Genomic DNA, 12,860 nt, shown 5'->3' with positions numbered 1-12,860 from the left:
CCTACATTCTGGGATTCAAGATAGTCATAACAGAAAAATCAATTGCTGCTCTTCTGGACATGGAGAAGACTGGAGGAAGACGCATATACAACATCAATCCTAGGGCAAAGCATCTGTCCCATGAGATAAACCCTACAATTTTTCAACAGAGTGCGGAAGGCAAGCATTCCAAGAACAAGGAAATGCATCAGAACCTCCAGGTATGGCTGAAGATCATCTTAGGCACCATTCATCATCGTCCAGCCTCCAACTCCTCAAATTACATCAACACAGACCAGAAATGAATTCTCTACTGCATTCACAAGGGTCTGAAGCTCTGTCTTCTTGCACTCCTCTTCAAATATCTCAGAGACTCCGTGAAAGATACCAGAAACAACATGAAGACAAGAAATTACATTCCTCTGGGGAGACTTATATCTGATGTGTTGATTGAAAGTGGCCTTGTGGACCATCTGATACGGCTCAGACTCATGAAAGACGTGATGATAGATACTGGAAGACCTCTGAACGCTCGCAATCTGAAGAGCATGGGAATTATTAATCAAGTAAGGGTCAAACCAACTTTGGACACCTCCTGGGAAGCACTTAAAGATCAGAGGGAGATCCCAAATGAACTCTATCTGTTCTCAAAGGTCGACCCTCCAGAGGTAGTCATGTACTATTTAGATGATCTGCGTAAACAAGGAGTAGACATCTCAAATTTCTCCTTAGACTGGCTGCCTGAATTTCCTCCAGATTTCATGAAGAGGACACGAGAACCATCTGAGAAGGCAAAGCAGGAAAAGAGAGCAAAGTTGGGAGAACCATCTGGATCAAGACCTCCAGTGCCTCTGGTTGGATCACCTGGTAAGTCTGTACCTCTCCCTCCTTCTGTAAAAATTAAACCAGTTGCTTCCTTACTCCCTCAACCTTCGCCCATATACACAACCTCTGAAACTCCTCCCTCAACCTCTAGACCCTCTAACCAACCTTCTCAAAAATTCAATCTTGCCACCACATCTCTACCTGTTTCAGAAGCAAAAATGCTGAACCAAACCACTTCACCCTCCTCATCACCATCTCCACAATCCCCACCTTACTACACCCTCTCATCGGACACTGAATCTTCTGACCCTCACTCTCCAACTCTGGCTCAGCTTCAAAACCGTGCTCTGGCCTCTCAACAGCCAACACACTCTAACCCTGAACCAGAAGTTACCTCTCCACCCCCAGAAAACCCAAACACAACCACCTCTGACCCTCCACCATCCGAACCAATCCACTCTGAATCACAACCATCCCAACCACAACACTCTGAAACACTCCAACCAGCTATCTCCGCTGACCCACCAACTCCCACTCTTTTAGTTAAGCCCCCTCCCACTTCTCCATCCCAAGCCTCTGAACCAGAAACCACCCTTCTGACCCTTGAGGAAGCAATTAAGGTGTTTGTAGAAGCTTCAGTTGACAAGGTCAAGTCTCTGACCATCAACTCTGGCATCAGTGATGATCCCTCCGCTGTAAGGACTTACTGGAACAGAGTGATAAGTTGGATGACTTCTGAAGCCTTCAAGCTGAAAGGCCTCTCTGAACAAGTCCGCAATGACTTCATCAGAGACACTGAGATCAGACTCCAGGAGCGTCTAGCTAGAGAAGCTAAGGAGCGGGCAAGAAAGGAAGCTGAAGAGAAAGCAAGGCAAGAAGAACTTCAGAGGATCAAAGAAGCTGAAGCAAAAGCTCTTGTTGATATTGCTGTTGCTGCTGAAGCTGAGGCAAAAACCAAAGTTGCCGCTGAAGAAGCAGCCCGTCTTGCTGAAGAGTCTGCTGCCAAAGTCAGAAACGATGCACTGACCCAGGGGGATTCCTCCACCTTCGTCCCTCTGGTCCTGAAGACCCTTGAAGAGCTGTAGAAAGAACAACAAGTAGTTTGAGCCAGACTGGACCAACAAGACTCTGTCAATGTCAACATTCAGAACATGTTGTCCCAGTTGCTCCAGAGGATGCCTCCACCTTCAAACCCTTAGGCACCTAGGATTTTCTTTCCTCTTTCTGATTTGCTTGTTGTTTTATCTGCTCTGCTTGTTGCTTTTTGTTTCCATGTTTGCTTTCTGCGTTTCTGGCTTCTGTAAATGTTACTTGTCAATATCAACCTTTTGCTAATATTTTTTGTTAAGTCTTTTTGATTCTGACAAAAAGGGGGAGAACTAAAAACAACTCTGATGAAAACATATATAATTCCTTTCAAACTCTGCAAACATTATGACTTAAAGATATGCAAGAAAGTAACTAGAAACACCAAATCATGGAAGGTCCGGTAAGAACTTCTGAACTCCCAGATCTAACTCAGGGGGATGTCACTACAAATATGATCTAAGACTCTTTTCTGAAAATGTTTCATCTCTAAATTAAACTGTTTTGTCATCATCAAAAAGGGAGAGATTGTAAGAACAAAATTGGTTCTACAATAGATTTCTATGATTTTGACGATAACAAAGGATGAAACCAAAAATGGCACTCTAACGAGATTTTTTCTAAGTATGCAGGACTCTGAACATTCATGTAGGAATCTGAACATTCACACAGGACTCTGAATAGTCATGAAGGACTCTGATCATATACCAGATACAAACGTATGTCAGATACAAAGTATTTAAGGATCAGACACCATTGAGAAAGGAGTACGTCCAAGAAGTTCTGATTCTGATCAAAGAAAGACAACAAAAAGAACCAGAAGCTCCAACAAATTATTGGTCTCAGACTCTGATACTTAAGAAGACTAGTACTCTGAGAAGCTCTGACGAAGTCAGAAGTGATTATCCTCTGAAGAACAACTTCGGTACATCAAGACTCTGATGAAGATTCACAAGTCCAGAAAGCATAACGGAAATAATTCTCACTATGGAAAGGAAGTATTTTAAGAAAGAATTTAAAAGGGAGACAAAATGGTTATAGAAAGAAACACAGAAGTAATGACATTGAATACTCATCAAAGACCAAGATTCTGTCATCACTCCAACGGTCCTTCTCAACTACTATATAAAGGACAATTTACCTCACTAGAGAGACACACATCTGCGACGCACAAAAACTCCATTCATTCTCTCATTTTTCACGAGCTGCTGCTCTTACGTGAAAAACTCTTGTTCTAATACTTTTATGTAATACCTGCTTACTCTTAGAAGTGCCTTACATTACAATTCTATTTTGCTTAAATTATTGTTGTTCCTCAAGTGACTCTGCGCAGTCTGTATACTTGAGAGGGCTAAGAGATTAGTCTCTTAGACGATTGGTTGTGTAATCTTTCAAGATTAGTGGATTAAGTCCTTGTTGAAGGCGAAATCACCTTGACCGGGTGGACTGGAGTAACTTTGTTTTCTAAGCGAACCAGTATAAAATTCTGTGTGTTCTTATTCTTTGAAAAAGATTTTATTTCCAAAACAATTCAAATCCCCCTTTCTTGTTTTTCTCACCTTCAAAGGTGATATGTGGGTGGATTCTCTCACTTATAAATGCTCAAGTATCCATATTTCCAATCAATGTGGGACTATTACCCATACTAGTCACACTTGATACATTCTCAACAACGATGACATGTGTTGGATGTTTTATTTTAAGTTATAAGTGTCACAAAACAAATTGTGATTTGAGATGCGTGACATCCTAATGTGCATATATGATATATTCTTGATTTATTTCGTTATATTACACAGAGAAATTAGGATGTTACAGACCCACCTTCAACATCCTAGAGCTCACCCTATAAATGCTCTATCTAATTATGAAGTACCAATTGTATAATAGGTGGATATGCGTCATAAATGGGACCGAGACAACCAGAAAGTATTACCAAGATAACTTCAAGATAAGTAGGGCATTAATGATCATCTACTTAGCTGTAAAACCTACCCCACGACGTAAACTTCGTATACCTAGATCCTATAGAGGGGTACATAGAGGATAAACTAATACCTAAAAATATTTGAAAGAAATCCAGATCGACCTTAACAGTTTCTAAATCACGGAGTTAGGTACCTCCTTGTGAAATGATTATACTCTAAAAGAATGTAGATATATTTGTTTGTTACTCCTCAAACATGTCAAAGATATACGCTAATATCGTGTTTCATCATCTCGCCCTCGATGTCTCTTCCAAACCAATCATACAGAAGAAGAGAAATATGGGCTAAAAGAGAAGGATAATCGTCGATTAAGAAGTAAGAAAAACTGAGGGAGATGAGATTTATCAGCAAAATCAAATATCTCACTTGATTGGCCAACATTGCGATGGAAAAAAATCAACGAAAAAATGGAAAAGTGTGTAGACCATGGTAGTCAAAATCACGATCCTACTCGTAGGATCGTACGATTTTACGATCTTGCAACTATCCACCGTGCCAGAGGATGATCAGAATCGTTTTTTGGTAGGCACGACCAGAATCGCCGTGATATCACGTGAAAATGGTAGAATCGCCGTTTTTGTTGAAAAATTCCATTTTTGTTTAAATTAGTTTTGCAATCTAAAACGATTCTTTTCAGCCTAATAACTAGGATAAATGATAATAATTAAGAGTAATTAATACTCAACCACTAAATAATTATGAATTTATTCAACTTTCCAAAATATATTATGATTAGGGTAACTTCCCAAAATATATTTATTCATTCCAATTTATTCAGTTAAACTATTTCACCTCTCTCCCGTTAAATAAAGTCGTTGTCTCACTCAATATTTCATTCTCTATCTTCTCTTTCACGGTTAAAATAACCTTTCATTCTCTATTAAAAAAAATTTCAACTTTTCTCCCATGGCTTCAAGTTCTGCTGTTGGAACTTTAGTTGTTGGTGCTTTCACTGCTCCCATGCTGTTGGAACCTTTCTCCCATTTTCTTATAAGTTTTCAATTATTATTTGCTACTGTTTTGAATGTTGTGGTGTTTTGGAATTGTCTTGAATTAGTTTTAATGAATATTATCCTATGAAATTTCAGTTTTTAAAAGTAGTTTTAGTGTTATTTGAATTTTATTTTTATATTATGTAGTGTCATATGCATATTATTAATCTATATGCAAAATATATGTGAATTTTTAAATTTGGTAGAATCTTACGATCCGTGTTAAGATTCCCCGATTCACGATCTAATTACCCCAACCCAATCTTGCATAGGATCTCGAGTTTGACTACCTTGGTGTAGACTTCACCGAAACAAACCTACTATTTGAATGTTGTCATTCCCAAACCCTGACAGAGGTAAGTTTTTTTTCTCTTGACTATCTATATTGCTTCTTATCTTAATTATAAAAAGAAAAATTAAAAAAACGCAACCAACACATCTAATAATTGTTTTAACTTTTGAATAATTTTTCAAATTTATCTTCATGAAAAATATAAAACATTAAACATAAACAAACATTAAATAAGAGTTATAAAAAAAATTACAAATTATGCAACACTTGTAGAGGAGGCATTTGCCCTCACCGTGGTAGTTCCCTTAGAAGATGAGTTATCTGAAGTAGATGGCTGAAAAAGCAAGAGCCCAAAAAGGAATACCGGTAGCAACAACTACGTTCTAGTTATCAAAACCATGGCGGCAACTACCTTAAACCTATCAAAACCATGTTCTTGTACTCCCAAAATCCCGTTTCTGTCTAATTCAAGACTACTACTACACAGTAGCTGTCGATTTGGAGGAACCTTAAAGCCAAAAGCGGGTCTCTCCCATTTCCTCAACATTGTTGAAACCACTTCTTCATATATTCAACTTCCACTGCAACTCGAGCTTCATGAACCTTCCAATGCTCTCTCTTTGCCTACTTGGGCTGTTCATGTCTCCAGCGTCGTTGAATGGTAACCATTCATTACCAACCACTTTACCTTTATCTTATTTACCCGTTCTATTCTATCTACCATTTTAATCTTCATTGTTGTTTGTTTTTTTTTTTCTATTGAAAAAAGGATTATTGCTATGGCGTTGGTCTGGCAATACGGAGAGAAATCTGGATATGAAGCCTGGAAGGGGCTTTCTTGGGGCATGGTAAGTTTCTTGCAATTGTGTCATCACTGTCTTTTGAATCTAGGTTTGAATAACTCTGGCTCCTATCTTGTAGGTGCCTCTACTTGGTGGAGCATTCTGTGCTTGCACATGGCATTTCTTTTATAACTCCGATTCCCTTGAGGTAACAATCCCTTTCTTAATTCCTCCATTCAGAACGTCCATTTTTTTATTTGTAGACGAAGTGGTAATAACCAACCGTGAGTATGAGAGTTCGAACACCGGTGATGGTGTCCAACCTAACAATATCGGTTTCTAACACCGGTCTTAATTACCTCAAGCTTAAATGAGTCTTCTTGTATAGTAGTGTGTAAAATTTATCGTCACAAAACACAATGAATGGAGCCCTCAGTTGAACAGGGCTCTGATACCACTGTTGAGTCCCTTAGGGAATTCGGAGATCATCACATCGGGCTTAGGAGTAACCACACAAGTGAGAGACACCACATATTCACCCAAAATCTAAGGTGATATATGTGTGATTCTCGCACTTATAAAGTGTTCAACATTCACTTTTCCATCCGATAAAGAACTTTTACTCACACTTGATATACAACAAGGCATACTATGCAAATAACAAACTTCTACAGGTTTGGATTCATTATCATAAGATTCCAACAACTGTGCTAGAATTTTGTTTGAGTCAAAGTGTAGAATTTGCATTTTGCACATTATCAATAAACTTTGATCTATTTTTCAAATCTTCAAGTTGACCATGGGTCTTATATATCTTTTCCACATCTCTCATCATCCTTTGTAGACATTCGAGTCCACATTTTACTTCATAATCAACTTTGAAATTATGACTGTAACACAAAATATGATTAAGGAAATAAGTCTGCGCCGTGAAATTCCTATATAGATGTTTTACAGATGAAATGAATCAACTGTTCTTTCATGAGTTGTAGGTATTGGTAGCACTTCAAGCGGCACTAACTGTAATAGGTAACTTCACAATGTGCATAGCTGCATACCGAATATACAAATCATCCCGTCAAAGCTCTGAGAATTTGTGAAGTTCTCATACAAGCATTTCGAGGTAGCATTTAAGTTTGAATAAAAGTCTTAATCTTCTGCTGATTGGTACACTATCCTTCTTGAGCTTAGATGAATATGAAGAATCTGCGGATTTATAAAATTGTTGCAAATGAAAGATACACTTATGTTTGTTGATCTTGATCTTGATCTCGATCTCATTTGTGTAAGTTTTGTATCTAGCTTTCTTTTCACATGATACTATCCCCACAAGAGAATTCAACTGCATATTGATATTGATATTGATACATGGGAGTGACCTTCCCTGTTATTTTGTCAAAAGATTATTTTGTGCAGTATATGTATAAGAATGCTTTAACCTTTTTGTATTTTATATTTTGTATAATGCTATTTCTATTCTTATTTATTATTTTACTCTATACTTCTTTTTCATATTTTGTCAATGGAAAGTGTAAGACACGAGTATGCAAAATAAGGTGTAAGGAATGTCATTGTATGGCTAAAATGTCATTGTACGATATCATGAGAAAATAACATTACATCATATGTGAAAAGTGAAAATCAATCAATACAATTATGTATATTTATATACGTGCGTGTCGTGTGATAGAATTAATGTTCAAACTATCATATTATAAATCATTTAGGTTAACAAAAATTGATGTAACCGATTCTTTGATGCTGTATTTGGTAGGAAGGATCACGGTTTGATTCCCACAACTGTGGATTTAAACTATTTGATGACATAACTGACTTCCGAATTAAATTAGTCAATCCAATAGACCGAATATAATTGGTGAAGACAAAAAAAATGTATTTATTATATATTGAATTAAATATATCAATTATATTGATAAAGAGTCTTTTATAACAAGAATAAAAGAGATAAAAGAGTTATGACTTAAATGCATTTAGCCTTCTTATTTATATGTTTTTAACTTTTTGATTACTACTAAAAAATTTAATTTTTTTTCTTCAAAAGTTTTCTTAGTTGGTGTATGTCTCGAAGATAACGGAACCTCATTTTGATGTGCTTGCTTTGTCCACACGCTATCAGATTCTTCTCCAGATTGATAACAGACATGTTGTCGATCTTCATAGTAATCGCTCCATGATTCTTTGTAATCTATTCGACCAAATTTATCATCCAAGTTGTTTGACATGCACAAAGAGAAGCAACTATGTTCTCTGCTTCACACGAAGATGATGTCATTATTGGTTTCTTTCTTGAACTCCAAGCAACTGATGCACTACCTAGCATAAACACATATCCAGTTGTAGATTTTCTATCCTCAACATCACTACACCAACTTGAGTAGGTGTATCCCACTAGTTTGCATTATTTTCCTTCATCAACTGTAGGAAATAAAATGACATAGTCGAGAGTTCCTTTGAGATACCTTAACATCCTCTTCGTTGTTGTTAGGTGTGATACAATTGGCTTCTGCATGAATCTACTTGATCGATCACCATTTCTACTGTATTTTAATCACTTATTCGACAAGAAGGCAAGAATTTTGGAATACTGTGTTCGTATTATGTTACATTTCAAGTCTGTTTTTATTTTTGTAAGTTAATTAAGCGTTTTTATCAATTTTTAGTTCTATTTTGTGTTTTTGGGATTTTATGCATTGGTTGTCTGTTTTGATCCTTTCCAGGTCCAAGTAGAAGACCCAAAGGGCTCAGTGCAAGAAAATCGAGAATTTTGATGTTTGAGGAAAGAAATTAAAAAGTTACAAGAAGCCTGACACGGCCCCCATGTCACTTGACAGGGTCGTGTCAGGCTGAGGGCCTAAACGACGACGATGCCACTATTGGTTCCTTTCTTGAACTCCAAGCAACTGGTGCACTACCTAGCATAAACACATATCCAGTTGTAGATTTTCTATCCTCAACATCACTACACCAACTTGAGTAGGTGTATCCCACTAGTTTGCATTATTTTCCTTCATCAACTGTAGGAAATAAAATGCATAGTCGAGAGTTCCTTTAAGATACATTAATATCCTCTTCGTTGCTGCTAGGTGTGATACATTTGGCTTCTAATGAATCTACTTGATCGGTCACCATTTCTACTGTATTTTAATCACTTATTCGACAAGAAGGCAAGGATTTTGGAATACTGTGTTCGTATTATGTTACCTTTCAAGTCTGTTTTTATTTCTGTAAGTTAATTAAGCATTTTTATCAATTTTTAGTTTTATTTCGTGTTTTTGGGATTTTATGCTTTGGTTGTCTGTTTTGATCCTCTTCAGGTCCAAGAGGAAGACCCGAAGGACTCAGTGCAGGAAAATCGAGAATTTTGGCGTTTGAGGAAAGAAATTACAAAGTTACAAGAAGCCTGACACGGCCACCCGTGTCACCTGACACGGGTCGTGTCAAGCTGAAGGCCTAAACAAGCTGCAAGGATAAGGAAGACATGGGCCTAACACAACCACTCATGTCATATGACATGGGCCGTGTCAGATGAGACGGACCGTGTCAGCCCACCTGAGAGGAAGCTGAAGATGAAGGCCAAGACAGGGGCCTGACACGGCAAGCGTTTTGGGGTTTTTCAACCAATGCTAAGGGATTTTTACTATTTTAGAAGAGTTTCTATGAGAGAAGAAGGACACGAGGGGAGCGAGGAGAAAACAGAGCACATAGAATTGTCAGACTATCGAGAATTACAGAGATCAAGGAATTCGAAGAGCGGAAGATTTTCATGAGCAGAAGCAATTGAAGATCCAAGTCATCCAATTACTTATAATGTCTAATTTTTATCTTGAATCTGTTTTGAACAATATGAACAACTAAACCCCCCAATGCTAGGGGGTGCCCCTAATTTATATCTGTAATGACTTTGAGTTCGTAATTGCATTGACAATATTATTTTTCATGATTAGGATAATCTTTTGACGTGTTTAATGCTTTCTCTTTCAGATCAATTGAGATTGTTGTAGGATTATCAATTAAGTTAGACCGTCATTGATGAGGTTTTCATAAGATTACTCTGTAGTAGATATCACCTAGGACTAGGGATATCCTGTATGAGCCAGAGAATTCTTGATATAATAAGGCTTAATTTCACCGGTAATTTCCTATGGACATAGAAATTAGGGTTAAATGATTAAAGGTTTTCTCATCAATGCCTTGAGAGAAAATACCCTTGAGAATTGGTAGTAATTAATTGATATTTGTTGATACAATAATGACTCAGAGTTGTAACAAGGACAAATTATACGCCTTCTATGACATGTTCCTTTTTTCTTGAAACCCTTATTTTACAATATTTATTTTATTTGTTCTTATTTTTATAAGTTTGAATTTGAAAACCCAACACTAGTTTTTGTATAATTGAACAATGATTTGAACTCGATATTAACGCGCAGTCCTTGAGATCGATATTCGAGGAATTTCCCCTTTATTACTACAAAAGGTAAAATAGTACACTTGCTATTTTTTCGATCAAGTTTTTGGCGCCGTTGTCGGGGACTGCCAAAATATAGAGTTTAATTAAAATTTTGTTGCTTTGCAATAAAATTATTTTTTCCTGTCATTTATATAATTTCATTCACTAATCTGTCTAATCTGTTTATGCGAGGAGATCCCTCAATGGAATTTCTTTTTGACGTAGAAATCGAGAGAACCATTTGTTAGACTATGGCACGGATCTAAAAGGGGGGGGGGGGGGGGGTTGAATAGATCCCAATTAAAAATTGAGTCGGCGCTACCAATTAAAAATTGGTTTTGATAATTTGTTTTAAGTGCGGAAGCGGCCGAGGAAAATATAGTCTAAAACGAACGGTTATTGGAAAACCGGATATGCGTCTAGCCTATGGATTAGTGATAATGTAGAATAAGAATCACTACACTAGTCACACTATCGATGATTTATTTCATTTGCTAGGATTCCTAGTTCCAATGATTCAAAGAGAAAACCAAACTAGATACACAACTAAGATAATTTTGGTTTAGGCAAATTATCATACACTTGGTGTGCAAAAACACTCCTAGTGATATTTATGTTGAGTAAGTGATTCCAATTAGTCTAGTACAATATCTTATTGTACTTTTGATTCAAAAACAGAGTTTTAACTTCTTACTCAATTAATATCAAGGTTTGATAAAAGTGCTTATACAAAAATCACTTATTTTTAAGCCAAAAATAAATATGCTGAAAAATAGAGAAGACAAAGATTTGATGAGGCAGTTCCCCCGTCGTCCTCGCTTCGGGGTACGTCTGCCCTCAATTCTAAAACTAGAATTGAGATTGCTTTAATAGATATCACATGTTGAGTATAACAGTTTATACAAGGATTGAAAAGCAATTATACAACAGAATTCTCAAGACGTTGAATGTTGCATCCACTCCTTGTTCCTTGATTCAAGGTGAATCAAGTCCTTCGATTGTTGTTGATAGACCTCCGATTCCAGCCCCTTTGTTGAATAACTCTCAGTTCTTCAAACCCTCGGCCCGACTGATCTCAACTACAACAAATTGAACCTGAAATCTTCCCTTCAATATCACTAAATCCGTTACTAGATTGATGAAGACTTCCTCTTCTCAATCACCTTCGCTCAACTGAAAATTGATGAAGAAATCGTTCAAAACCCCCAAAAATCAAACCAATCTTGGAGGAAAAAACCCTAAAGGTTTTATTCAAGAAAAAACCTATCGCAAGCTTCAATCCGAACCGGATTCCCAATCTCGGCTTCGAACGTTATCACCTTTAACCAATCACAAAGCACTTCAAAAATGGTTGTGTGTAATTGATGTGTTGTGAGATGTTGAAAATGAAGATGAAGAATCTTGGACACCTATTTCACTTTTTCTTGTTCTTTGTACACTTGAATCAATTTTGTCAAATGTTGGTTGATACAAGTAACTGAACTTGTATTTATAGTAACAAACCAACCAACCCACTTAACAACTTTTCAAACACAGTGGGAATTACTTAAAAACTGTATGTGCGCGCGAACGGTCGACCATAGCAGGTCTATGCATCGATGCATAGCCTGCAGTTTTGGACCATCTAAAAAACACATCAGTATGCGTCGACCATAGGTCGGCGTGCGCTGACCCGTGGGAAAGTGAAAACTTCATGTGCCGACCCTGCGGTCGACTCAAGCCTTCGTGCGTTGACCCGTATGTTATGCGCCGACCCTGCGGTCGATTCAAACCCTGCAAATCTGCAAAAATTCAGATTTTTGTGGTTTTCATGCATTTTATCATGACCACATTTTATCCACATATGTTGTATGAAATATAACAGTTTAGATGAACATAGAAAAGGATATGATAGGTGATATGTTGCATTTGTTATGTAGAGGTGGAATGGACAATGCCAATTCATCCATGGTGGTAATTTGTCATCATCAAAACCTATGATCGTATGTTGTATGACAGTTTTCCCTTACACCATTCACCAAAGACTCAGACACGCTAGTTTGGCTCGACTGAATTCCAAAGAAGAAACTATGGCTGAAGTTCCTTTAGTTTCATCTCCACCTCCAAAAAGACTCATTAGTGATTATGGAGGCGCAAATGGACCGGGTGGTAAATTAACAATTGCCAACCAACCGGTGAATGTGACTAATTTTTAAATTCACCCTAGCACAATCAATCAACTTGAAAGAAAACCTTTCATCGTAAAGGTGAATGAAGATGCAAACAAGCACTTGTAGATATTTCTGACCATGAGACCACTTTGAAAATGGATGGTCATACTGATGAAGCAAAGAAGTTAAGAATGTCCTTGTTCACTTTAGCTGAAGAGGCGGAAGAATGGTTCTATTCTCTCCCAGCAAACAATATTACATCATGGGAAGAGATGGAAACTGCTTCCTTAAATGA

General features: G+C 37.2%; 1 protein-coding gene across 1 annotated transcript; it reads left to right on the top strand.

Annotated features, from left to right (window-relative positions):
- Positions 1 to 5,414: 5,414 nt before the first annotated feature.
- On the top strand, positions 5,415 to 7,433 carry LOC127120684 (uncharacterized). Its single transcript, XM_051051200.1, has 4 exons — positions 5,415 to 5,823; positions 5,932 to 6,010; positions 6,084 to 6,152; positions 6,937 to 7,433. Exons 1-4 carry the CDS (start codon positions 5,561 to 5,563, stop codon positions 7,042 to 7,044), a joined length of 519 nt encoding a protein of 172 aa, XP_050907157.1. The 5' UTR covers positions 5,415 to 5,560; the 3' UTR covers positions 7,045 to 7,433.
- The last annotated feature ends 5,427 nt before the right edge of the window (positions 7,434 to 12,860 follow it).

The sequence above is a fragment of the Lathyrus oleraceus genome, chromosome 2, assembly GCF_024323335.1.
Source record: "Lathyrus oleraceus cultivar Zhongwan6 chromosome 2, CAAS_Psat_ZW6_1.0, whole genome shotgun sequence".
Lineage (NCBI taxonomy): Eukaryota > Viridiplantae > Streptophyta > Magnoliopsida > Fabales > Fabaceae > Lathyrus > Lathyrus oleraceus.
This window is presented reverse-complemented; position numbering and strand designations above follow the sequence as displayed.